At 46.0% G+C, this 26,509-nt stretch overlaps 1 protein-coding gene across 2 annotated transcripts; it reads right to left on the bottom strand.

The window, feature by feature from the left end:
• Positions 1 to 5,654: 5,654 nt before the first annotated feature.
• LOC144152953 (solute carrier organic anion transporter family member 74D-like) lies at positions 5,655 to 24,246 on the bottom strand. 2 transcript variants are annotated; one of them, XM_077684542.1, is made up of 9 exons: positions 23,457 to 24,237; positions 22,757 to 22,843; positions 21,874 to 22,101; positions 19,611 to 19,775; positions 18,336 to 18,534; positions 15,037 to 15,166; positions 13,015 to 13,196; positions 11,363 to 11,427; positions 5,655 to 8,858 (listed from the first exon to the last, which is right to left on the bottom strand). In XM_077684542.1, the coding sequence occupies exons 1-9, from the start codon at positions 24,157 to 24,159 to the stop codon at positions 8,512 to 8,514; spliced, it is 2,106 nt and encodes a 701-aa protein (XP_077540668.1). In that variant the 5' UTR covers positions 24,160 to 24,237; the 3' UTR covers positions 5,655 to 8,511. The 2 variants fall into 2 exon arrangements, with proteins under 2 accessions (XP_077540668.1, XP_077540669.1); XM_077684543.1 differs by lacking the exons at positions 5,655 to 8,858; positions 11,363 to 11,427; positions 13,015 to 13,196; positions 15,037 to 15,166 and adding an exon at positions 16,848 to 17,410 and having other exon boundaries at positions 23,457 to 24,246.
• Between the last annotated feature and the right edge of the window lie 2,263 nt (positions 24,247 to 26,509).

Raw genomic sequence — 26,509 nt, forward strand, 5'->3', positions numbered from 1 at the left:
CATTCTCTGTGAAGCTGGCGATGCTGCAATGCGTTTGCTGTGTGCACCACGTTCGTGCACAGCGAAATTTAAAACAGGTTCACATATCTTTTGATGTGAAAGCACTTGTACTTTCCAGACAACGTACTGCGTTGGTTGACATCCACGAAGCATGAGCTGTGCAGACCAAAGTTGTGCAGTTATTTATGATTATGTTTTTAAGCGAAGATGCTGATTTTTTTTTTTTTGCTGTTATCTAAAATCTTGTTTGTTATCGAAAACCATTACTGCCATTACTTCACTGGGTCCACATTCGCGGCTCAGAGGCTGTTGCTGTACTTTGTCTGGAGTGCCTCCACTCACTTCAGTGTTCTAGGGAATTGGTACTGGGGAAGCATATACATAGGGGGTGGATGAACGCAACGAAATGAGCGAACAGGCAAGCAGCAAAATTAGCCATCATCCTCAAGTCCTGCATTACACGGCGGGAAGAAGTAGCAGTGAACAACGCGTAGGAAACAGATCGAAGTCACTCGAAATCGTTGTCAGGTCGCAAGGCGAAGCGTTTCAAGCGTAAAGGTGTTTACAAAGCTCTTCGACAACGCCAGACGGAAGCAAGGCATCTCAGGCATTCAACTGGACATTCATCCACAACACATAAGCAGTGCTTATGAGTTTTTTGTTTCGCGAATATGGACAATTCATGGACACTGAAACAGTTTCGCTGGGTAATCCACCACCATATGAGTGGTTCGGCCCTTTATTTTCTTTCTTTTTTGCTTGAATACTTGTCACTCTACCTATGCGCCAGTACCTTGTAATTCTGCCGTATGAGCGCTTTCCAGCCTCAATTTTTTCAGAAGGGTTGAATGTTTTTGATTGCGTTTCAGTTACGCGGTCGAATGTAGGCGTGTAATCTTGTCTCAAGCAAACGCGGAAATTGGGAAGGGACAAGACAAGGGCGAGTTGAAGTGTTGCAGCGTAAATAGACGAAGGATACAGAAGAATGTGCTTCAGCGCCAACACCCACCAACTTGCCCAACTATCATTTAGTTGCAAGGCGGTGACGTTACGAACGGATCATCCGTGACTAGATCCCTTTTCTGTGAGAATGTAAATACTAGCAGCAATTGGCACCGTATACATAAAGGGTGTCCCAGCTATCATGCAGCAAGATTAAAAAAAAAAGCAATGGCGTTAATCGGAGAGAACCTAGTGCATTATGTTTCCTGTACTGTGGAGTAGCGGCCAGTAATTTTTTGTTAATGAGATTTCAGTAATTAATTTTGATTAATTATCCAAGTTGTCTTAATCATTAAAGCTTGAATAAGGCACTTGTAAGTGCCCACGAAAGGCATTTAACCGCTATTTTCAGCGTACTCAGTTATTCCGACTGATAAATAAACCCCGTGGAATGTGAAAAATACCATGCGACGACGCTCCCGCGCGCCTCATAAATCAGTGCTCTCGAATAGGCTGCCTCTAAGTTAGCCCAGCTATCGCCTTTGACTGTGACCCACCTCTACCGCCCTCCATACGTATACTCACAGATTCGTACGAGGCCCTCACAGCTTTGCGATCATATGATTCGACCCACCCTGTCGTCCACGAAATTCTATTTCAAATTCAACTCCTCAAACGGAACAACAACAACATCCGCGTCGACTGGGTACCTGGCCACGAACCATTTCCTTCAGGCAACCAGGCGGCTCATATGGCCGCTCAGGAGAGTTCCCCCTCTTATCCTCCACTGGTGCCTGGGGCAGTGTTGTACGGAACGGCGTTACAAGGAACGGCGTTCCTGGAACTAGTTCCTTTTTGGAGGAACGGCGGAACGCCACCGTTCCATTAAGGGTCTGTGGAACTGTAACGGTAACTCGTTACGTTTTTGAAGGAACGGCAGGAACGGCGTTCCTGTCGTTACATTGCTAGGATTTGGCTGTTTTTGATGCCAAGGCTCGAGTACAAAAATCCGCAAAGCGCTACTGCGTTTCTCTTCCTATAAGATGGTCAGTTTGCCCGCCCTTCAGCCGTACGTGCTTCCTCAACGGTCAAAGGCAGAAGAATAACCACGCAGCAGGCCGCAGCTTGTGCTTGCTTTCATGCTGGTTGCTTACGCAGCGTTCGACGGGTGAATAGCGTAGCCGCGAGAATGCGTTTCACCCTTCATCGTTTGTCTGGGGAGGCCAGAATGCGCGTCTGGCCGATAGAATTGTTCCCTGGCGGGGAAAGAATAGAGAGTTTTAGCAGTCCGTCCGTTCTGTCGTATGCGTTGTTACTGGGTTGACCGGGACCCGGCTGGGCACTTGGGCATTCGTCGCGGTAGGGGGATAGTTCCGCGGGCCTGCCTAGGCCATGTCCGTGCATCCGCACCCTTCCTACCCGCCCTTCCGCGCGCTCAGGAGCAGACCGGTCCCGGTGAACCCGGTAACAACTTAGCCAATGAAACGGACTGACTGCTAAATGGGATCCGGACATTTCGGTGTCGGACATTTCGGTCCAGGACGTTTCGGTCCAGGACGTTTCGGTGTGGACATTTCTGTGCACGGACATCTTGGTGCACGACGTCTTGGCCCAGACATTTTGAGTGAGGGGATGTCCCAGTCATTCTTTGAACATTTTAGCTTTAATATTGTAATTTCGTGACTTGATATGATTTTACGTTCGAGACTTGTGCTTGCTCCGCCGTTCGTGGAAACGAACGCTAAACCCTGGGGGAGCATTGCCACGTGAAACCCAATTTCTGTAGTAGATGGTAAAAATTAACGTTGTTAGTTTGGATCCGTTCAACCATTTTTTGTTATTTTAACATTCATGTGAACGACCCTAATACTTTAAGTGTTACCGAAGCGCTTTCGTTTCACTTCACTCAACGGTGCAAGACGCTGCTGCTTTTAGTCTATTCCTCCCCCCCCCCCCCCCCACAAAACTTCCGCGAAAAGACAACAGAAAAACGAGGTTGATTAGGCGCGTGTGCATTTCGTTTTAATTATTCTCTCAATCAATCTCGCCTTCGTTGCATTCGGTGTCACTTCTACTTAAAACTAACAAACCAACGATCGCACTTCCGGTGGCGTTATTTAGGGGAGGGGAAAGCTGAGCCCCGCCGGCAATCATCCCCCTAAGTAGAGAGACAGAGGTGTCACTTGTGCTTCACCATTGCGTCTACTGGACTTCGAAAACTATAAGACGACTGTTTCCGCCCTCGTCACACTAGCCTATTCACTTTGTTTTGCTCCTTATAATTGATTTGATTGATTGTAGGGTTTAACGCGCCGACGCAACGCAGGCGATGAGGCGCGCCGTAGTGGAGGGCTCCGGATTAATTTTGACCACCTGGGGATCTTTAACGTGCGGCGAAATCTCGTACACACGGGCGTTTTTGCTTTTCGCCTCCATCAGAAAAGCGGCCGCCGCGGCCGGGAATCGAACCCGCGACCTCGTGCTCAACAGCGCAACGCCTTAGCCACTGAGCCACTGCGGCGGGTTTGCTCCTTATAATGGGAGGAAGCGATGTATACCTGGGGTATCCATGATATGCGCGACTTGATGAGTTAATTCCCAAGGGGGCGACTGAAGGCGCAGAAAGAGCGATTCCTGGAGTGGGGGCGCCGTCGATATGACCGGGACGCGCGGAAGGGCGTAGCCAGCAAGCGATAGTAGCCATTGTGTTCTCAGCGGCTTTTTGGGTGGTTTTTTGTGTCACATTATAGAGGTTTCGTGCGCCAATGGTGAATGTAAAGCTTTTTCTCTGTTTTAAACGCGAAGTGTGCTAAGTCATTGCTGTGACTGTATCACCCAATTCCTGCAAAAGCCTCCGCTAAGAGGCTAGCAGTAAGTTCTAAATTAAAAAAAAAAATAAAAAATCACTGCGGTGACGCTTCGGAGACCGTGAACTCCACCACGCTAGTAGGATATTCAGGGGAAACCGAAAATAATATGGCTGAAAAAGAAATCTGGTCGAGATTCGAGCGTACAGGCGGGAGGTGGGAGGGGGGGGGGGGGGGGGACGCTAGAACGAAGAATTAAAATGTGGCAAATGTAGGCTTGTAAACATTAAACGAAGGTTGGTTGTTCCGAACACAATGGGTGGAATTTGTATGCACAACCGGTACGCGCTTAATCAGCATTTAGGAGATTAGAACCTGCGGCTGTTTTCCAAAAGGCCCGTTTTTCCTCCCCGACAATATCCTAGACCAGTGTTCGCGAATTCATTTTATCAAGGCAGCCCAGCCTACGTAATACTCTTCATAAGGGTTTCTACGTTCTGGGGGGCTAGCTAATGTTTGTTACTTTTTCGATATTGAGAGTGTGCATGTAATTTATGTAATTTGAGGGTGTGTAAGTTAAAAAAAATACAAAAGAGGTGGTAGACCATCGTAAACACGGGTAATTCTCTTAGCTAAAAAAGAGCGAATATAAATTAACAATCTGTCATAAATGAAAAAAAAAAACGCGTGCTAAAGAATTCAATCGGCTGCATAACAGGTGTCCCCAGGAAAAGGTATTAAACAAAAATATGTAAATGTAGAATTTCTAAAAATACCTGGCAAAGATCGAACATGGCAGCAATCAAAAAAATTAATTCACTGCTCCAGATTGTTGTCAATAACCCACGTTAAGCGGAAATAAAAATATAACGGCTGTCGCAAACAGGCAAGCACCGGATAATTTGGTGCCCTAAATGTCCGTACACCGAAATGTCCGTACACCGAAATTTCCGCACCGAAATATCCTGCACCGAAATGTCCTCGAGCCGTCTGGAGTTTGTCCGGTGCTCCCTGAAAAAATTCGCCTAGGAGCATTTCTTTTGATTATCTTTATCTCCAGATAATCTGCTGCCGGTAGTGTTAATATTCGTATGATATACGTAGTTCGATGTGAGTTTTAAATGTCTCACTTAATTTCGACCCAGGAATATCCGACACTATATTTTAATTTAAAAATCTAATTGTAACGTTAATGTAACGACACGTTCCAATTTTCGAAGTGGAACTGGAACGCGTTCCTTTCGCAATAAAGGAACTTGTAACGGGAACTCGTTTCAAAATTGGCAAGGAACGAGGAACGAGCTTTAGTTCCTATTTTGGAGGAACGTGTACAACACTGGCCTGGGGTAAGGCCGTCGCGGTCCCCCTCTCCCTCCCCAGCGATGCGTATTCACCAGCACAAGAAGGACCGACGCACACGTCTAAAAGCCCTAACTCCAGCTGGCTACCTGAGCCGCCTACCTCTTATTCCCCGCTCAGGCGAAATTTTTATTAACAAATATATTGCAAATTCAGCGTACACACCTGAAACGCTTCGCAAGTGGTATACCCCTCACCTGCCCCCTCGATGTCCTTACTGCCGTACCACAACACCATCAGACCTCACACACCTAGTTTGGTGGTGCCCAGCTTTCGCCACGCACCGTACATTTCAATCTCCTCAGCCCCATCCCGATCCACAACAAACTGATGCACAACTATTATATGACATAGCGGTTTATTCAATCAAAAGCGGTCTGGCACGGGTTGTTTGAGCGGGTCCTCCCCCGAACGAACTGGTGTATGTGCACAAACCCTATTGCGATCACCATGAACTGGCCCATGAAGCAGCATGTTCCAAGAACTGGCCCAGTTATTGACTACTGAGAACGACCAGCATTAATTTGTTTATTTTCTCTTACCCTCCCTCTCCATTCCTTTCCCCATCGTGACCAGTGGTCATCCTTTTCTATTAAAGGTTGTCTCTCTCTCTCAGAGTGAAATGAAGAAAAGGAAGGGAAAAGAAATCACCCCATATATCTGCCACACGCGCCAACCAAAACTTGCTGTTGCTGCTGTTTCAATACATGTCATTATAAATGTGATGTGCTGTCTCTTCGGGCGTGTGACATGCAAGTCCTTGTCATGCTTTCAATCAGCTTATTTGAAGGCGCTGGTTTACGAAGCGGGTCGGAGCGCCGTCACGTGGTATTTTTCATATTTCGCAGGGTTTCTTTATCATTCAGAATAAATAGCACGCAAATAGTTCGCCGCTGAAAATGCCGCAGTTATATGCCTCTCGTAGATACCAACAAGCGCCTTATTGATACTCTAAGGATTAGGACAGTACTTCTCGACTTGGATAATTAATTCCGTATAAATAAATAAATCTGATTAACGAAAAAATACTGGCTGCTGCTCTACTATACTGGAAGCATTATGCATTCGGTTTTCTTCGAGTAACACCATTGCTCTTTTTTGAAATCTTGGTGCATGATAGCTGGGACACCTTGTATACAGTAAGCCCTCGTTGTTACAAAGTTTTCTGGACACGAAACTGGCTTTGTAATAAGCTATACATCGTAAAATGTGCGTTTGATGTGCTCTCTGTACGCTGCAGTGGGAACCCTAAAGCACTTCGAATTAGGCGAGATTTTGAACAAAGTAATTTCGTTGTACCGAGAGTTTTCCGTGGGCGGTGGAGCTAACCTCATATGTTAGCTTCACTGCCTGACGCAAATACATGCGGTGAAACAAGCTTTGTGGGTTACGGTACTTCATTGCGTTCGTACCATTCGCGATCACAATGCGATAATAATTTTACCATTCATGCCCACAAAATTAATATCGCAACAGTCGAAAGTTTATAACGATGCCTAAGCTATTTTGGACCTAGTGCCAGAAACAGCAAGCAGGTTACCACAACCATTAGGTGATCGAAATTGCCCAGTTTTTTCTTCTAGAAACTGGAAGTCAGGCGATGGGAGGAAAGGCGCGCCGGCATGGTGGGCTTCGATAAGGTTGGAGAGTTACAAGAACAGCTATACTTTCCTGAAAGAGGAAGCGGTAATGCCTAAGAGATTTAGTGGTTTGTTCTCTGATCTTGTAAAAAGCATCCAATGTTGGAATGATAATGCAGACTAGACGATTTCCAGTAGGTTTTTTTATTATTTCACTTTGCAACCCAAGATCATGATAGTTGCATACCTGAGTATTTTCCTGTGATTGATGTTGATGTGTCGTGACTTTGTTGCAGTACGATGCAGAGGCATTTTCACAACTGTAGATACTTACATTCACGGTAACAGGAGAATAGTACCGAAAATATTTTACATAGTAGTTTCCTGTATATGCAAATATTCCCCGTGCGTGTTTGTGCGTTTACGTTCACGTGCCACTAAATATAATGCTTAGTTTTTAATGCGTGGGCAAATCTCCCATGAATGGTTCCATAAAAACAGATGGATCACGTCTTCTTGGTACCAGTTAGTTGGCCGACGTTTCAGTAAAGAATGAAAACAATCTAGAAACCACCGACCGGTATTTGTCAGACAGTGTTTGAGCATTCTTTCCAGGTGCTTATCTCTGCACGTAGAGTTGTACGTATGTTTTCCTTAGAGGCCCTTTAGCTTAGGGCCTTCTTAAAAAGTCCCTTTATCCTTTAAATGGTCTTTTATTTGTCGCGTATCCTATTACACGTTAAAGACGAATGAGCGGACCAGTTTTTGGGAGAGTTCAAGGAACGCTTCCAGGTTAAAGGAGTATTGACACGAAATTTCAAAGCTGAGATAACTATGTGAAACGTTTCCTTTTTATCAGGACATATCTCCCAGCAAGTTTCAACAGCAACCGCTCAGCGAAACATATTTAAAATCCATTTTTATCTTCGCCCGCACGAGAAAGCCCAGAGCGGACCGACATCACATCATCGGCTACTTGCCCCAAACAGCCGACGTCGGGGCTCCCGTGACGAAGCCGACGCGCTGGCTGTGGTTGGCGCGCGCTGCTCGGGCGTGTGTACATGTCGTGGTTTTGGCACTGACATCATGCTGCCCGGGCCTGTGGGGACGGCGAAGACCTCGGCCGGTCTGGGCGTGCGCGTGCGCTCGCTCGCGCGCGCTTCCAGAGCGGCAGCGATACGGCAAGAATGGTGACGTCACGTGATACATCCTGTCATGGCGGCCGCTCGGCGTTCGTTTTGTCGAAACCGAAACTGCCACGAATAAACGACGCCGTAAATGAATGTTTACGCTGCGCTCGACCGTCTAATCTGTCATTCTATGATTAGTGGGCTGGTAGGCACGCATAGCAACGAAAACAACGTAACACGAAAATTTTGTGTCAGTACTCCTTTAAAATAGTGGCGTACTGTGTAAACTAGGGATTTGTTTTGCGTTGTGGAGTTTATAAATTCTGAAAAAGGAAAATAAAAATAAGAAGATATGCCAGGCTTTCACTGACTTCATTTCCAACGCGGGTGTGGTTGTTCTTGAAGGCCTCGGTTTTCGAAAGAGTGTAGCGATCACCACCATGCGGCACGAGGTACAAATACCAAGTTCTACGCTGGTATCTGCATGGGTGTGTCTACAATACATCGCTGGCACCGTTCACCCCGTCTAGCATCCAAGGTAACGCTGCACTTTGCCATTGATTACCACGTCCTACCGCCCATTTCCATCCCTGTAAGCTTCCACTCCCCTGAGTTACTTTTAAGTTGGGGGAAAAAATGGAAGAAGGCTTTGGACATCCAAGTCGACGATGCAGTTGTGTGTCCTTTCAGTGTCTACTTCCTTGGCCTTTCTTCGCCGGACGTCACCTTGCGCATGGCGTCCTGGTCCAACTCGACCATTCGGAGGCAACTGTCGTCCCAGAGGGACGCGACCGCAGCGCTCTCTTCGGCGCGGGCGTCCCCCTCGCCGTACATGTTGGTCACTCGCTTGCTGTAGTGCGCCATGATCAGATTGCTGACCATGCTCAGGCCTAGGAATGCGATGGTCACTCCGTGGAAGGCCAGCCGCAACGTGTCGGCGTCGTAAAAGGAACAGTTGCCCCGGTGCCCGCCGCGCTCCTCCCACACCAGGCACGTGGCGTCGAACAGCGCCGAGTATATGAGAGGGTACGGAATGGCCGCTGAATGGAGAGCGGAAGGGGGAGAGAGGCATCGGGTTAGGGACCACTGTATCATGCAGACGAGTTGTCATCGCTGTCAGTTATGTAACGCAGCAGAGAAAGCAAATCACTCTTTTTTTAGTTACATTTGGTCTAAGATGCAACCCAATTAACTTGCTGAAAAACGATCCACACGTTGTCCTAAGGTATTTCACTTAATGGTTTCAGCCAAACATTCCCATACAGCGACGCACTGCTAAATATTTATCGAGCCTAGAAAAAGAGTCCGAATAATAACATTGAGCAGTTACTCCACTGGAAATTAAGTCGCGGTACTTAATTTCTCTTTGCTGAGACGCGGATGGCCCTGGACGCATGCCCTTAATTACGGTCTGACCCGATACCCGCAATTACTAAACACGCTACTTTATCGAATTCCTTGACATAAAACTATGTCAAAGGGCTGTATGAACACGTTTTTTATTTCCATTGGTGAAATTATTAAACATGTTTAGTCCCCATTTTTATTAAACGTTTTAGATCTTCTATACTTCCGTCACTGTTTTTCCAATGTGAAAGTGCAGTGTGAGCGATTGATTCGAGGGGTACTTTCCGAGTATGCTAGTCCGGTAAAACAAGTTAGGCAGAAAAGAATACGGCTACTTCTAATTACATTACATGGATGGGACCAATTAACCGGTTTAAGACAAGAAAATATTGATACATTTGTAAATGTTTTCGCCTACATATACCAGGAGAAGATAACGCCCGCAACGATAAGCAAATGCATACGGGGTCTAGTCTGTAAATAGCGGAAAGGTGCGCTGCATCTTGATAGGCTTCATTGTAAGTAAACATATGGTAAGCCATCACATTATTTAATTGCCAAATTATATCGCCTCCCCTCCTTGCTGCTTTTCCGTAAATTATGTTTCCTGTATTATAAATGTAACATTGTTAAAATATTACCTGGTCGTTTTTATCCCCACATCGTATGTGCAGTCTTTGTCAAAATTCTTTAGGCATAGCCGACACTGCGCAGGACGCGAAAAAATTCAGTGTGCAAGCTTACGTCCCGAGCGAGGCTGAAACGATTTATGCCGGAAAGCTAGAGAAAACACCCTTCTTTCTCGTTGTCATAAAATATTTTTGACACATTTAAATGTAAAGCTTATTCTTTGCATTCTTCGTGATCGAGAAGGCTTAGGATTGCCCTAGAAAATTTTGACAAAGGGTGCACTTACGAGCAAATTTGAGACGCTTATGTTTGACGGTATTCCTCTACCCACAACACTGCAGCTCTTTCTTTGTCCCCCTTGTATGCGCATTCCTTAGGAAAAATAGAAGGACAATTTGATTTAATTTTTTTGAACATTGAGCTCACGAGTGTACCCACCGCTTTCTGATTACAGTGCGCAAGTGAAGAGCGGGCGAGAAACGCGATGTTTTTTTTTAGTAAGGTTTCAGTCCAAATGAAAACGACGGATCATGTATAGCACGGCTACCTTACAAAATATAGCGCTAACTGGACATACAAAGAAACAAAGGCAAATTTGCGTATCCAGTTAGCGCAAATTTTGTAAGGCATAATGATTGATTGATTTTAGTGCTTAACGTGCCGACGCAATGCAGGCGATGAGGCGCGCCGTAGTGCAGGGCTCCGGATTAATTTTGACCAGTAAGGCATAATGCACCAACTAGCCCGACAGCACATCTTACTATAGCACGGTTGTTGTTCAGTCCTTGATTTGCGACAGACTGCCAATAAGGGACAATGAGTTTCGACTTCGTGTTATGAAGTGCAAACCATTTCGCCATTTATACATCTGAACACCGGTTGTGCTATCATGCTTAAATTTGTGAACAGGCGTGTTGTTATGTACGCTGCAAATCGGGTGGCTGATACCTCTGTCAGGCCACGTTCGCCTTTAGTCTCAGCCTCCGCTTGGTTTTTGCCAAAAAATAACAATCAAATCAAATCAAATCAAAACACTACGAAATGAAATTCACCCGGAAGTGCAGTTTCGGGAACACTTACGAGATTTCAGTTAACTCGATCTTACCACATTACTTAGCGTCATTTGATAATACCCTGCGAGCGTAAACCGATGTATGCGCGGCATTCGTTAGTTATATTTTCCTCTTACTGTGACGAAATCTTTTCGGCACCACCAGTGCTGAATAACCAGTACCAACTGCACTCTCCTGAACCCAACTGTTTTGTCTTGAACAAGAAGAAAAATGGAAATCAAGCTGAATTGAATGCCACGTTAATCCCTCCTAAGACATAAGGCCGAAAATTTCCTATAACTCAGTCCAAAGTTCAAATTTTTATCATCGGGACTGCTATTATAAAGCTGTACTTCAAGTTACGCTTACCCTACCTTAATGTTTACCCATTTACTGTATTGGATGCGGCGCCATCCGTATTTCATTTATTGCAGGCTCGTAATTAAAGCACAGCGAAAAATAATACGGGGAAACAATTCGTCAAAATCTGATGGCGTGTTAAAAGGAGAACTAACCAAACAAGTTGTAAGCTGCTCCTATTAACCCCATCGCAAGGGTTTTGTCAGCTGCATCAACGCATCTGTAAAAAAAGACAGAAAAGAAATGACATGCAAAAGTCATCTGTCAGACTTTTAGTTCACATATCTTACATTTTCCTCAATCTTCTGAGGTATTTCGGTAGTTGCAATTTCTCGATAGGCATAGAATTAGAAGAATCCCATTAACTGATTACAACTGTAAAATACGCAAAAAAAAAACACCCATCGATATTTGTGTATATAAATAAGATCCAATTTACTGCCGACCCGCGACGAAAGGAGGAAAAAAAAACTATACCAAACTCCTGGAAAATTATATCGGGCGCGTGAAGCCTTCGTACACTTTTAACACCTGAACTGACTAAAATCTTATTCATCGTTGATTTGAAGCCCACACGTCATTTTATTCCAGTGTGATTACTTCTTATTCCCAAGAACGAGAAACTCGCAAGGCATAGACACTATTGATTTATGCCCGTCTCTGCTCCCCCGTTTTCCCGAATAGCCCAGCTGTCCTCTCGGCAACGACGCTTAGGCTATTTCTCGTGGGTTCGCTTATCACGTGGCACGGGACCTCTCCAATCATGTTTTAAAATGACGCGACGCCCTAATAGGCGCCATTTGAGGCAACCGAAGTAGGGAGCATGAGGTTGCGCCGTCTAGCTTGTCGCGACGCTGCAATCTCTTGCTACCGAAATCATTAGGGCGAAAGCCTTATATGTCCCTGTAGAAGGTGACTATCAATGACCTTGGCGTCGACCAAAAGATGTAGTCTACAATATCCGGTACAAAAACTGTCACGTGACCAAAAGAAGGCCAGAGGCGAACCAAAACATTCCTGCAATAAGAGATTATTATTTATGACCAAAGGCACATAACGATTGATTAGTGGTTAGTAGCAATCAATAGTGAAGTAGAATTAGGGCGGGATAATTGCAGATTAAGATGAACTAGGACGAACTAAGAAGATTTTAGGTGTATTAAGGTGAATTAGAATGGATTAATGATTGGTTAGTGATCTACAGTAATGATCAGTAAGGTAGGGTTAAGAAGTATTAAGGTGGAATTGGTATGGTATCGGACCGGTATTCGTAAGGTTGTGGGTTCGGGTGCCACCCGGGGAGCATGCCTTTCTCCACTTTCGTTGTTGGTTACAAACATTTCAACATACTGCTGCTTCATCAACAAATAGTGATGGACCATTACCCCTACGCTTTCCTCGGTGTTCTTGATGCCGATTGTGAATATTGAGGTAATTAACCGAGCCGAGGAGCAAGACGAGAAAAAAAAAACGAAATCGAAGCACTAATGGTGTTGGTTTCGCACCTTAAGGGGTGCTGCGTTTGAAAACAATACGAGGGAGACGGGTGGACTGTTGGCGCTCTCCTCTGGAATGCTCTCAGTTTTGTAGGCGTGGCTATTAACATCTCGGCCACTGCCATCCGAAGAAGGCCTGCGTTTCTGCAGCCGCCTGCACTTTGAGGGAAGTCCCTACGACGAAAATCCCACCCCATTTCTGTGACCTAGCGCTGCGAAGAGTGTCTACACTGGTCGACGGCAAGTGAATGTATTCTCCAACGAAAACCATCAAAGCAATGGTGTCAATGCCACTGATGGCAGCAGCGTACCTGAGCGTGACCATCATTCCACCCACTCTGGGTAGTTGCGCCACCAGCTTGCTGATGCTGGTCAGGACGACCAGTATGTAAAAGTTGTCGCAACTGAACTCGCAGAAGCCGTCTGTTAAGGCATCTTCGGCGCTGCTGTTGCCGCTACTGTTGGACAGGAGACAGTCGCAATGCATGGTTCCCTGCAAAGGCATAGCTTCCATGTTATGAATCTCGACCCTAAAATTTTACACTTATAAAGCCCACGCAACGTTTGGACATGAGCCGCACCATGTTGTGGAAATTTCTCGGGTAGTTTAGGCCACACGAAGTTTTTAGCGTGCAACAAACGTTTTCTGAGCGATGTTTGCGTGACCCGCCTCGAGCTTACAACCTCGAGCTTACAACCAACGATGCCGAAACGTCCGGTTGTCAGATCAATCTTGCTTCAAGTTAATCACTGCAGCAATTGATATCTATTAGTTATTTTTTAAAAAAGTGCAACTTTTTGGCCCAGGTCACAAGCAGCCTGCTTGCCTGTAAGGTACAAAATTTTCACCAATACCGTTACCGCTCACAAACGCTTGTAAATGCGCATCGTCTTTTCGTAAAATATTTCGGTCTAATTTGAGAGATGTATAAACTTCATTGCAAATTATGCACTTGCAATGCAAGCACCGTATTTGGCAGATAAACATGTTCAGGCAGAAAAATTACATAAATTTGCGCAGAAATTCTTATTAATACACTGAGGGGGGCCGTAGCAACTCAAACGATGCAAGTACGCGTCGAAGTGTGTTGCAGGCGAGCTTTACTAGACGTAGTTCCAGATATGTAAAGCATTTACTGAGGAACAAAACATTTTTACGTACTTTTTTATTCTGCGCGTCATTACCTTAAAGGGTTCATGCAGACAAAACAGTACTTAGGTCATTCGAAAGATTCCCTCGTTAGAATCACACCGACACCACTCTTAACGTAAACTTCGCTCAAATGAGCTACATAATTAGGAAAAAATGGAATGGCCATACGACCCACTAGCTCAATTCCCGCAAGAGAACCTATGATGTCATATGTACCAGCTCTGCGATTGGCTGAGGCCGGCGTAAGCAAATTCAAATTAGGCAGGGCTTATAAGCTTGCCCAACGAGGTATTTGTGCTTAAATGTAATTCATATTCATTTTACAGCAGTAAGAATGCTGCGGAAAACAGTGGAAGCACGTAAGCATAGAAATACCGATGCGTACTGCCGTTGGTAGTGCGCGCAACATGCTTCTTTTAGCTGCGCCACGGCCGGGCTGGAGGCGCGCGCGCGCCTCCCAGTCCGGCCGTGGCTGCGCAGCCCTGCGGCGCTTTGGGTTGTTTCAGACGATACTGGCCGATTGGCGTAAGCGACGGTGTCTTACGTGACCCCATTTGTCTAGCGAACACTAGGTTTCACGAAACCATTATTTTGTACCTTAACAATAACAAGCCAGGTACAAATACGGTCAAAAACAAAACAAGGGCCGAAAGCAGCCCTCCGCGGTAGTGTGGCTCCATCTAGGTTGACTAGGGGTAAACAAGGTTCCACAGCCACGGCCTCCGAGATTCCCCCCCGCGCGCGAGCGGGAGATCTCGGAGGCCATGCCACATGTAGCACACTAGGTTTAGCTTGAAGACCTGCTCTTGTGATGTCATTGTAGAAGTCATCAAAATACACGATTTGGCAGGAGAATCAAAATTTTGACTTAAATTGATTAATTTCTCGGTGAATAATGCACAGTTTGCTTCCGGAAGAGCGCTGGGGGCACTAAAAAACACGAAATCTCTCGAATAAAACAAATTAGTATTTTGTCTGCATGGCCCCTTAGACCGTTAGGAAAGCTCAATTTTTTCAGATGTGGCTAATTTAGTCTTAAATGTGAAGATGTGTTTTATCTGACACCAAGATAAGTTTCCTAACGGTAACTTCGGCTGGAGCAAAACGTTTTCTTTTTCCCTGGCCCATCCCTTATTCGTCCCTTATTCACCGCGAAAGCGCTGCTTCAAGCCATGCTTACGTTTCCTCCATCAGTACAGCCGGCAGCGCAGGGTGAAAAATAGGTGGTGTTTTGGGAAACGTGGCACAATGGCTTGAACGAGCTGCTTGAACAGCCGCATTCTTGATTACACTCGTTTGCAAAGGATAAACTGAAATGTGGAGAAACAAAACGAAAAGGACGCAATTATTTATCTTCTCTCGAGTGACACCCAAATCATTATTTTTATCGCGTTTTCTGTTTCATTGTAAAAACTATCGTCTCTGCGGGCACTAAATACAGTAAAGGTTCGTTAATTCGAACTCGAAGGGGTCCATAAACTTGTTCGAATTAAGCGGAGTTCGAATTAGCTGGCGGGCACTAGAATGAATGGACATCGCGCAACACTGCGCGGGCGGAACACAACGAAGCCACCTCTGGACTCGTTATCGCCACTAGGTGCTACAGTCAAACCCGATTATTACGAACACGGATAGAGCGAATTATGCTATATATCGAAGAAAGAAAGATCAGTTACGAAAATACACGCGAAACATTCTTTATAACAAAGTTCACATCTGATATATCTAACTAGGCGCGCGTAGAATTGCCGCCAAAATGCATGGTCTCGGAGCGGCGATGGAGATGTTGATTGGCTGCGATGGAGATGTTGAGCCTCCCATGTAGCGACGTGACTCCCGGCACTTTCCGTAACTGTTAACGACGCGACTAACTCACGATTAAACCCTCGCAGTCAGCGAGTCCGGACCATCCGTGAACTGTGGGAAGAGCCCGCCAACGTTCCCGATGTTGTGCTGAAAGGAGTGCCCTTCGAGGATTGCCTGAGTGTCGACGACGACGTTGCCTCACTGTGAGCCCCTCGGACGCCGACACCGTCGCCGATGTCATGGCGGCTGGCGCTGCTGGAAGCACCGAAGAGGCGGGGGATGTCGTGAGCGGAAGCCGTCCGATGCTTAATGAAGTGTTTTCGGCAGTCAATGTGCTCCACCAATATTGTTTCGATATTGAAGGACACGTACTGCAACTGATGCAAATGATGCCTCATGTATAGAGAATTATGTGCTAGTTGACGCCGTCAAAACGAAAGTGAAAACAAGAATCACCGCTTTTTGGGAAAGCAGGTAGTTACAGCGGAAAGTAGCTTCATTGCTTGCAATAAATAGATAGTTTTATGTATGGTAATGGCATACCTTATTATGTTCGTTTCTGCACGCGGGGATGGCAAGAGGAGGGGGGGGGGGGGTCCAGCGTATAGTCGTAACAAAAAACTCGTTATTGTCGGGTTCGGCTATTTCGAATTATTGGATATATCGAAGTTATCGTGGCGCATATAGCAGTTCGCTATAACCGGGTTTGACTGTACAATACGTTTGTGTCGCACGCCCCGTGATCGCAGGCCCAACAACCGCGGCACAAAGAAAACCTGCAATGGCATGAGCCGTTGTAGCGAAATCAGCTATCGAAGCAGTGTAGCAGCGTGCTACGCTGTTGTTTTTCGGTATCGCTGGGTTCCATCTCAAGTAAATTTGCTTTGTTTTAGATTTGCAACGCATTGTAGTCACTTTGGGCCGACGTCTTCTGTGAGGAGGGATGAAAACCAAGGGATCTCTGTTCGAATTAACCGTTCTTGACACCGCCGAGTTCGAATTGTCGAGAGTCTTTTCCAATTGAAATACAGTCTAGTCCACTTATAACAATATCCAAGTGCCAAGAAAATCCCATCGTTATAACCGATAATCGTTATAAGCGGGTCGAGAAAAAAAAAGCCACAAGAGAGATGAAAACATTTTATTAGCATGCAAGTGAGGTAGTGCAACTACTCGTTTGCAGAAAAGCCATAGTCAGTCAGCTTTGACTGCTTCACGCGAAGCTCACGCACATCTTTTTCGAGAGCATCTAATTGCTCCACATAGCTTAGCGGGAGGTCCTTCGCGAAAATGAAGTCCCGTAGGGACTGTATCATTCCTTGGGCCTCGTGCGATGACGGTACCTGGGTAGGCTGCTCAGCCGCGTCGTCGTCTTCGCCCTCACCGCTGTCCGCTGCACCACGCACACTCGCAACGATCGCCTCGTCACTGAGGCACTCGGACGTTTCCACACCATCGTCGGCGTGGAGAAAATCGTTGAGACCCGACGCGTCTTCGTGAAGCGCCGACCATAACTGTGGCACCCCTTCATCGTCGGGTGCTTCCGTGGCCTCCCCTGGGATCGCTTCCTCCTCGCCTGCTTCCTCCTCGTGACGTCGCCGAACGAAGCCAGCCTGCCGAAAGCAGTTTCGCACCGTGGAGCAGTTTCGCACCACGCTCCGAAGATAAACTGCGTGGCCATGAGCAGTGTTATCTTCAGGTCAGGTTCCTGGTTTCCCCGTGCGGCGTTGCCCACGTTCAGCAAAAGCCTGTCGAGGACGCGCCGGCGATATAGCACCTTGAAGTTGGCGATCACGCCGGATTCAATCGCTATATCCGATATCGCGGCTCGGGAGCATCGTAATAAGCGGGTTATTTTACCATAGAAAGCATACAAAATTGGACGGTGCAATCGTTGTCCATCGTTATATCCGATATATTGTTATAAGCGGTATCGTTATAAGTGGATTCGACTGTATACAGGGCTGTGTCGGGACCAGGGCGTCAGTTCGAATTAACTGTAAGTTCGAACTAACCGCGTTCGAATTAACGAGCTTTTACTGTGCTAGGTATCGGGAATTTATACAAAGCACACGTTCAACATTTATACAAAAATTAAGAAAACCAACAATATATTTTAACATCACCAGGAAGTCAAAGATACGTTAGATGCTCAAGTTATCGAGCACCTATTGTTGACTCGGGCACGCACGTAAACCTCCATACAACACCTCCCCTCCCCCTAAACTTGTGGTCATGTAGTGCCGTACGTCACTGCTGACGCCACAGGAGCTTGCAACATGACGTCATGGTATCAAATTACTGGGTAATGCGCTAAGTATTTGTTTTCGCTCAAAAAACAGCTTCAAAGCGGTATATGTGTAAGGATTCTATTGAACAGCGCCAGAGGGCTCCAGAGTTTGTGGCCACATCCGGCGTTGCGAAACCGCACCAACGGTAAAGTGCTCCGCCTAAATTGACCAAAAATGCCCCGGACAGGGAGAGCCGTGACCTATAGGTGAATAGACGCAACAAACACGCTCTTCGCTTTCCCTCTAACGTATTGCTTGTTAAAATATATTGTGACGGAACTCTTGAGAGTTCAGCCCCAATATCAATAAAGGGTTCGATGATACGAGCAACTTCATTACAGAATGCGGAGGCTTTTGTAAAGGCGACGCATTTGGCGTATACCTGCCGTCACTGCGCGTGGTAGTTCCGGCCAGCTGCCAACCAGAGCACGAGAGGGTCATGCCAGCGATGAGGGCGATGATGTCAACCAAGTCGCTGGCCGCTTCCATCAGGCCAATGGTGCGGGGCTTTGGCTTCAAAAAACGGATAACCAGGCCGCCGAGGAAGATTCCAAACATCATCGCCACTATCTTCGTCGGACCTGACAAAGGGTGTGGAGAATTGGCCGCGTATCTGCAAATTCTGTCGAAAGACGCTAGTCCTCTGCCGCCCCTGCCCCGTAACTTCTCTCCCCCGCCCCCTCCTCACGCTCGTTTTTTCCCGTCCCGCTATATCTCGCCATCTATTCGAACATCTCGTTGCTTGTGGACTAGGAATGACGTCACGGGCGCGAGTCCTTTTTGTATGTTTGATTCAAAGAACACTGGTACTACCAGTAGTACATTGAGATTTTGCCTCAAATATATCTAATGCTTCTTCTTTCCTCAAGATTGTTGACAAGTAGGAAGTAAGTTACCAGATTTGGTCGTTTGGAAAAGTTTCGCCTTATAAAATTATCGCTCAAGAATTATGTTGTCTTCTGGCTGGCTGGCTGAATAGAATGACAAACCGACAGACAGACAGACAGACAGACAGACAAAGAAATGGACGGACGGACGGACGGACGGTCGGACGGGGAGACGGGCATACGGGCAGACGGACAGACGGACAGACAGACCAAAATTTTCGGGTTAAGTTGCCTGGAGTTTTCTTACGCGCTGAACCCCTTTCTTCCCCATCCCCTGAGCAGCAGGAGCCCGAGCTGGCCAGCTTACGGTGCGAGGACCAGGAACGCCTCATCGCTAGCCTCTAGTCCGTTATGCTGGCTCGCGGCTTCCTGGAGTGAGAAATCCACCCAATTTTATGCTCGATAAATGTTTTACTATCTAATCCGGCTACAAAGCAATTAATTTACCTCAAACTGGCCATTACTAAGATGTAATTTAGTGCGAATAGAACATTTAGATCTTTATTTTGTTCCTATTTTCGCGTATGATATTCGCTCTAACTTTGGGATGTCATGCAAGCCATGCATTTTCTTGTAATCAGTTCGTTAATTTTTGGACGGCGCTAATGAATCGACACAATCGGCTAGCCCACTCCCACCTCCCCCTCGCATGAAGTACAATATGAAACCCTCTCACATAACTACGGAAGAACTTGAAATACCAGCGAGAAAAATGTTTCAGGGCCTCTTTGGGGGCAAACAATTCATTGTGACTAGGAAATCGGTCTTACCTGTAAAAAGACTTGCATTGGAAGCTGACACTCTGTAGTGAATTTCGACGTACTTGGGGAACATTGTAACGTAGCCGCCGATACCGTTGAACGCAAACGTAATGATAGCAATCTTCCACATGAGCACGGGATTCTTGCACAGCCTCGCAAAAGACTGTCCGAACTCTGCGAAAGAAAATGGGGGCAAGCAAAGCCGGGTTAAAAAGGGGGTCACCGATTTGATGAACAGGTTGAGCAAGGAGAAATTCCTTGCCGTGGATAATCATTTGCAAATCGGGAGAACACGTATACGAATAATCCACAAATTCCTGCATATTTGTGGTTGCTTTATGTCTACGTTGCATGTTCACTTCTAGTCTTTTAAAAGTCCAAACTCCCATACAAGTGGCCAACAGAGGTACTTCGCAAGTTTTGCATAAAACGCGCACCCCCCTTTCTCCAATGACACTCTTTTCATGTTTTGTATACTATAAATCTTGATCAAATCTTTTCAGATAAAGAACTGGTTTAAACCCCGCCCCCCGCCATGTCATTGGGCGCAATACAGATATGTTTCACTTCAACGAACTTTTGTTCTTGTACACGAAATTTTGCAGCAGCCAAAATGTTTCTCAAAACACCTTGATACGTCATTCAATTGCTTGTGTCAGCTAAACAAACGCCGCTCTATCGATTTGTAGTCCAGTTTATAGCCGAATTCTTATCCACCTCTAGTGGCTAAAAAACTCATCGTGTTTGCGTAAATTTAGTCAGGACAGCCGACGTGCGGAATCCTATTTCCTTGCCGAACCCAAAATTCGGCGATGACAGAGCTCCGAGTGACGGTGCTATCGGGACTGCGAAACTATTCGGGCTTTCCGAGCTGGCTGCGATCAGAGGATGGCACCTTGGATTTGCGCACTGGGTTTAATAACACTTTTCCAATAAGCCACAATGCAGAAACCTTTACCGTTTCACAAGTATATCAATGCAAATAAGCGGCGATATAATGCACAAGACACAAAAAATTCCCCCTACTTCGTTTAAGGGTATTCAGTACGCTTTAGTTTTTTTTTTTGTTGTAAATTAGCCGACTGACACTGCTTAACTGCGTTCAGTTAACTTGGGCGACCTTTCGCTCAAACGAAATTTTTCTCAACTTCCCTGAAGCTCGTTAATCGAAGTTTCACTATAATCTCGTTTCGCCTAGAGCATTGCACCCGACTCAATCTATTAACCTTTCTGAGAACGGGAGTGCCCTCAGAAAAGGGTCGCAAGCCGGCGACAACTGCTATTTTAGCTTCTCTGAAATGGAGAAATATTTGTGTGCGCCAAGCATACGACATCTTTTTGCTTGGCTTCACTCCCAGTCAATTATTCCAACCCCCCTGACTAGTGATTCGTTTCGTTCACTCACTCACACCTGGGAACTTCTCATCAAAAAAGAAACCTGGCGCTCCGCAGCAATATGTCTGCTATTATGAACATAAAGGCCATCACTTCTCACTTCTTTTTCTCTTTAAAACATGCTCCCGACGTGCGTACGAAACCCCATGTGCAATACCGTTTTAGTTTCCTGTTTTGTCCATAGATTCAAATAATAAGCTACGTTTCTCCGTTACTGCGAGAGCACGAGCGGACCCATAAAATTTTGTCGTGAGTCCCACAAATAGTACCCTGAACCTACGGTATGCGAGCATATGTACTAAGTTCACAAAAGCATCTATACGTTGTATTCACTGGCGAGGCACGAATGCAGGCAACCATGTGAGTGCGACGTCTTTGGTTACGTCGGGCTTCGCGGGATAGCGCTACTCGTTCGTGCTAAGCGCGTGCTGTGTGTTGGACGTTCCAAACTCTACCCCACCGAACGCCAAGTAATGCCTCGATTCCAATGTGAGTGCGATTAATAACATCTCTGCTGACACCACCATTGCGAATCGGGTTGAAAGGCATCAGACGATGATTTTCGGTGTTTTTTTTTTCTTCTGTGGCGTGCGGGCGGAGTGGCACAAGCCGCGCCATGTCCGTAGCGCTTCGGCCATGTCCGTGGCCGGTGCCAGTGTTGCCATGCGAAAAAAGATGGCAGCTAAACTTTTCAGTGCATACCATCTATACGCATTGCATATAAAGTGAACGAGTGACACAGCGTCAATAAAGTGGGTAATAAATAAAATCGGTTATCAGTGAGCACAGTGTATGTCTTTTGTTCCGCTCGTCTCGCTTTTCAGCGCTGTTTTTGCCTAAGCAACATTGTACAGTGTACAAAAAGTGACCAGTTTACCTGCTAGATCCCTGGATATTTTTTCTCTCAGGGTGTCGGGAGTCGCCGAGAGTGGAGCTTCTTTTCCCTGAAGGACTTTCTTGTCAACAGGGAGCGAATTCCTCCTAATTTGTTTTGGGAAGAATGCCATGGGCACAGACATGAAGGCCAGAGACACGCCCCAGATGACGAATCCTAGCCACCATGCACCAATCCAGCTGGGATGTTTCCTCGAGATTGCCGGGTTCTCTGCAAAAAAATGTTTGGGGTAGTGAGTGCCTCCTCGTGTAAGAGGCCCGACTCATCTGTGCGGACCTGAGCAGAAAGCCTTTGTGCGCTAAGTATCACCGTAAACACTCCTAGGAATTTTCGTTTTTACGGCATAAATCGCTGATTTCTTTTTTATGCGTGGGGCTCTCTACATGCAGTTCAGTATGCCCCACTTAGAACATGCACACAGTTTCGAAAGTATAAAAAAGGGGGCCAAAATATTGAAACACGTGTTCAAATAAATGACTTCAATCAACAAATTACTTTTCAGCAACAATTTATGCTAATACCCGTAAATCCCTTGCTTGGGTAATTTCAATTATTCAATGATTTCAATGAATGGTAACTTTCCTAACTCTGAAGTTCGAGGCACCCTTTGTGTAGCCGTGCATAAAATACGAACGAAAATACAAACGGAAATATGAAAATAACATTGTTTGATTTCATTCATTCATTCATTCATTCATTCATTCATTCATTCAAATTTGGGTGCGTTATTTCTTTTGATAGTTTGTTTATTCCTTTATGTATTGCTTGTTTGTCCATTCATGTGCCCCAACAATTCCACAATTTTATAATTACCCTTTGAGTAACTGTTCAGCCTCGCTAAGTAGAATGTTTTCTGCGCGCTTACCAAGTGGAGATTCGTAAATCCCGAGGCATACGGAGGCCATGACGTACCCAAGCATCGGACCGAGGAACCGCAGAGAGAAGATGAAGCCTGGAAAGTTGTTGCATGAATTGGATTACACCATGGTGTCACTTGTAAAAAGCCAAAGGCAACGCTCAAAACATGTGGTTCTGGCGTTTCTGAAGCGACACGTGTGCAACGCGGTATGTCGTGTTTTACATGCGTTCAAACCACGTGCAGAAGGGCCCCCCTTTTTTTTTTTTTTTTTTGCTTTGCCCTCGTCCTCTTTATCTGCAATAACAGCCACCATGGCAAGGATCAATAAGCGTCCTTGCGCTGAGGAGCGTGACTCTATTGTTTCAGACACTGAGCCACCGCGTTGTGTATTAAAATAAACGCTTTAAAGGAAAAGTACGTTTTAAAGTATTTTTAATATCCCTATGAAAAAAAAAGGCTAGTAGAATGAATAAGTTCGGAGGGTTATGTAATTATAAAAAAAATATGAAATGCCATCCTCCAATCGTTCCCGCTTAGATGAGCTTACATTTAGAGCTGTAGCTAGCTTCGCAGTCAAGGAAGAAAAGTGCCGTTAATCTCCTAAAATTAATTTGGAGTTATGTAATACCGCAAGACAGCTTATTCGTTATAGGAGGCCCGCTGCTTACAAAGAAGCTGCCTGGAAGAAAAGGGTGTCTCTACTCACTGAAATACACTATGGAATCCATTTTCTTTGCGTTGTCGTCTGTGTACGTGGTGCCCGATATGTAAAAGGCCGCTCCTCCGAAGCCGTTGCAGAAATTAGCGATGAAGAACATGCAGACTGCGAGGATGGCGCTGGTCGGTGGAGATTCGTCGAGATCCGACTCGCTTTCATCTCCGTCCTCTCTGGTGCAATACTCCTTCCGAGCCCCCGAGTATAATGGATCCGCGTCATCGTTCCCCCGACCGAGCTGTTCGTGAAATCCGCCGACAAAACCCGGTCCATAGATGAAGTATGGGAGGGCAGCTAGGAGGCAGCCGAGAACGGACATCCAGACGGCGAACGCGATGAGCTTCGGCCTGCTCACCTTCCGGGCGAAGTGTCCGATGAGCAAACAAGCGGGCAGGGAACTCAGGTTGTCCGCAATCAATATGACGCTGAATGTTCGGCCGGTGAGTCCAAACTTCTTCTCTAGGGTGGTGATGCAGCCATTCAAGTAGGCCTTCAACGCGCCCTGGAAGATGCCGTACACAATGAAGCACACGAGAAAGTAGCCGGTCTTCGCGAAGCGCTGCATCCATCGTGGCCTGTAGTCGAAAACACCGCACATGAAGTCGGGGTCGGTCTCTTCCGGTGGCCCCTCGCGGTCGACGTTGGGAGTATCCGACGTTGGGAGGGCCCTGAACTTTGTTGTTTTGGTGGCCATGTGGCTGAGAAATGTTTTACACCTGCCGGAAAGGTTTGAAGGCGCCCGTCGACTGCTGACCTAGTGGCAAGGTATACCACGATAAGGCTCACCTCTTGAGTCGTTCCTTCGGAGAACGGTCTGGATCAACAACTAGATAAGCTACGAGCACGATCTACCCGCACGATAAGAATTGATGTGTCTAGCATCTGCGCCATTCGTCGCACACGATTTCACAATGTGCCCTTTGTGATAGATGGAGAAATGTGTGTTTTGTAAGAGGAGGATGCGTTCATAGTGCCCGGGAAAGAAAATGAAAGCGGTATCACTTCATTGTGAATGGTGAGAGGCTAGTGATACGCCTGCAAACAGGACACGTGAAGCAAAGCTCACAGTGCACTTTTTTTTAGACGAGCGTCTTCGAAATATTGATGAAATTTTTATTCGTCGGTCCGTCCGTCTGTCTGTCTGCCCGTCCATCCGTCCGTCCCCTGAATCAGCCAGAAAAGAAATTGTCGCAGTTACTGGTTGGTCTTTGATAGGTTTGATCGCTGCTAAGGCACGGACTCCCTGGAAGTTTCGGCATGACTGATTGCCCACCAGTCGGTAACTACCTGTGACTAACCACTGGGATAAGAAATGAAACTTAAGTCTCAATTCATTGCCGGTCCAGGAAATAACAAATCGAAAGCGAAACTAAGGAATAAGGGCGTTACCTAAAAGGTGCGCAGGAAGCGGTGTCGGCTTTTGATTCCATTTTCACTGAAGCAAGCATACTATTTTTTACACGGTAAATTTTTAACAAAACACTTTAGCAATTTTTAACAATTTTTAACAAAAATAACCTGGTTTGGTTTAATGGTGAAATGATGGCGGGAGTAACGGCTGCTTGCCGAAAACATTTCACGAGGAATAGGCGAAGAGTGGTATTTCCCGCAGCAACACTTTTTGGTGTTTCAACAACAACCATACTTCTGTTCCCCTCACCGTGGGCAATAAACCGACAGATAGGCCGGCGTAACAACCGGCGAAGATTGCACAACGCAAGCCGAGTTATCGAGGCCTGGCACCTGGCAGTTAACCTGGCACCGTGCAGTGAGGCAGTCACAAAGGGTAGCAGCAAATTTCTATTTCCCCTGCCCTGTTATTTCGGCCGGGGAATGCGTGAGCTTTCGCTCGTGTGTTACGGAACTCCCGCCAGAAGATACTTGACCTACGCTTCGCCAACATTCCATGTACTAGGGCAGCGACGTACGTTCACGTGAGGGCAAAGTAATCAGCGGTCGACGCACTAGAACGTTGCAGCCGTTTCCAAAAGATGGTTGCGGCTTCATTGACGTGCATTGAGCATTGTACAGCCATATTTCTGTCAAAACGAAAAATGAAATAGGTTGTGTCGCTATTCTCGAGAGTGCGCGGACTCATGTTCGCATTAAGAATGCAACTGAGACTACTGTGACTGCCGATGTGCACGCGTCAACAGTCTGCAAGAACGCACCTCTTTGCATGGGCCCTAAGCAGTGGTGTAGCAAGAAATAGCTTTTTTTTTTTTTTTTTGGGGGGGGGTGTTATACGCAGCCGTAATGGTCATGATGATGATTAGTATTATTATTATTATTATTATTATTATTATTATTATTATTATTATTATTATGATGATGATGATGATGATGATGATGATGAATAAACTTCATTTGAGTCGAGGGGGGAAAAGCTCGCCGCGGAAAAAAAAGAAAACCTGAAAGGAAAGATAGCCTGCGTGCAGACATCATTTGATTTTCCTATCTTATTTTCTTGTTCTGGGCTTATTTATTTATTTATTTATTTATTTATTTATTTATTTATTTGATAGGCGTTCTTGGGTGGTGCACTAGAAGTACAGGGTGACACACCGACGAAACAAACAATGAATTATGGGTAATGGTTGCGAAGCGCAGTGAATCACGAAATAGCCTTAGCACCAGACGCACGTACGTGCGCTCGCCCGCACGCACGCACACACACGCACGCACATAATCACGCAAACACGGAAGCTACACGTGTAATATATCAACATTACAATCGCTTACATTAGCATGCACGAAGATAGGGTTCATGACAAAGCACTGGCATCTGCAAACACTCATGTTCTAAACATTCAAACTGTTGTATCATACTGGAGAATACAGATATCGCGAAAAACACGTAAAACACATTGATATGTATGCAGAACACGTGTGCCCGCATGAACACACGAACACACACACACACAAAACAAAAACGGGAACTCGAGATCCCTTATATACCATACTGAGGGGGCATGAAGAGCTTCACACGCCCTTTTAAGAGCACGTGTGAAAGACAACATTGCCAGAAAAGACGTCCAAAGGTA

Source organism: Haemaphysalis longicornis, unplaced genomic scaffold (assembly GCF_048455015.1).
Source record: "Haemaphysalis longicornis isolate Haplotype H1 unplaced genomic scaffold, Haemaphysalis longicornis Haplotype H1 scaffold_9, whole genome shotgun sequence".
In the NCBI taxonomy this organism is placed as follows: domain Eukaryota; kingdom Metazoa; phylum Arthropoda; class Arachnida; order Ixodida; family Ixodidae; genus Haemaphysalis; species Haemaphysalis longicornis.

Bases quoted from the DNA above. Each gene is read 5' to 3' on its own strand.
- LOC144152953 (XM_077684542.1), bottom strand. From the start codon at position 24,159: ATGGCCACCAAAACAACAAAGTTCAGGGCCCTCCCAACGTCGGATACT. The intron at 22,102-22,756 runs GTAAGCGCGCAG...ATTTTTTTGCAG, and splicing joins GATTTACGAATCTCCACTTG to AGAACCCGGCAATCTCGAGG. The intron at 15,167-18,335 runs GTATACGCCAAA...TCCACATTTCAG, and splicing joins ACCACGCGCAGTGACGGCAG to TTTATCCTTTGCAAACGAGT.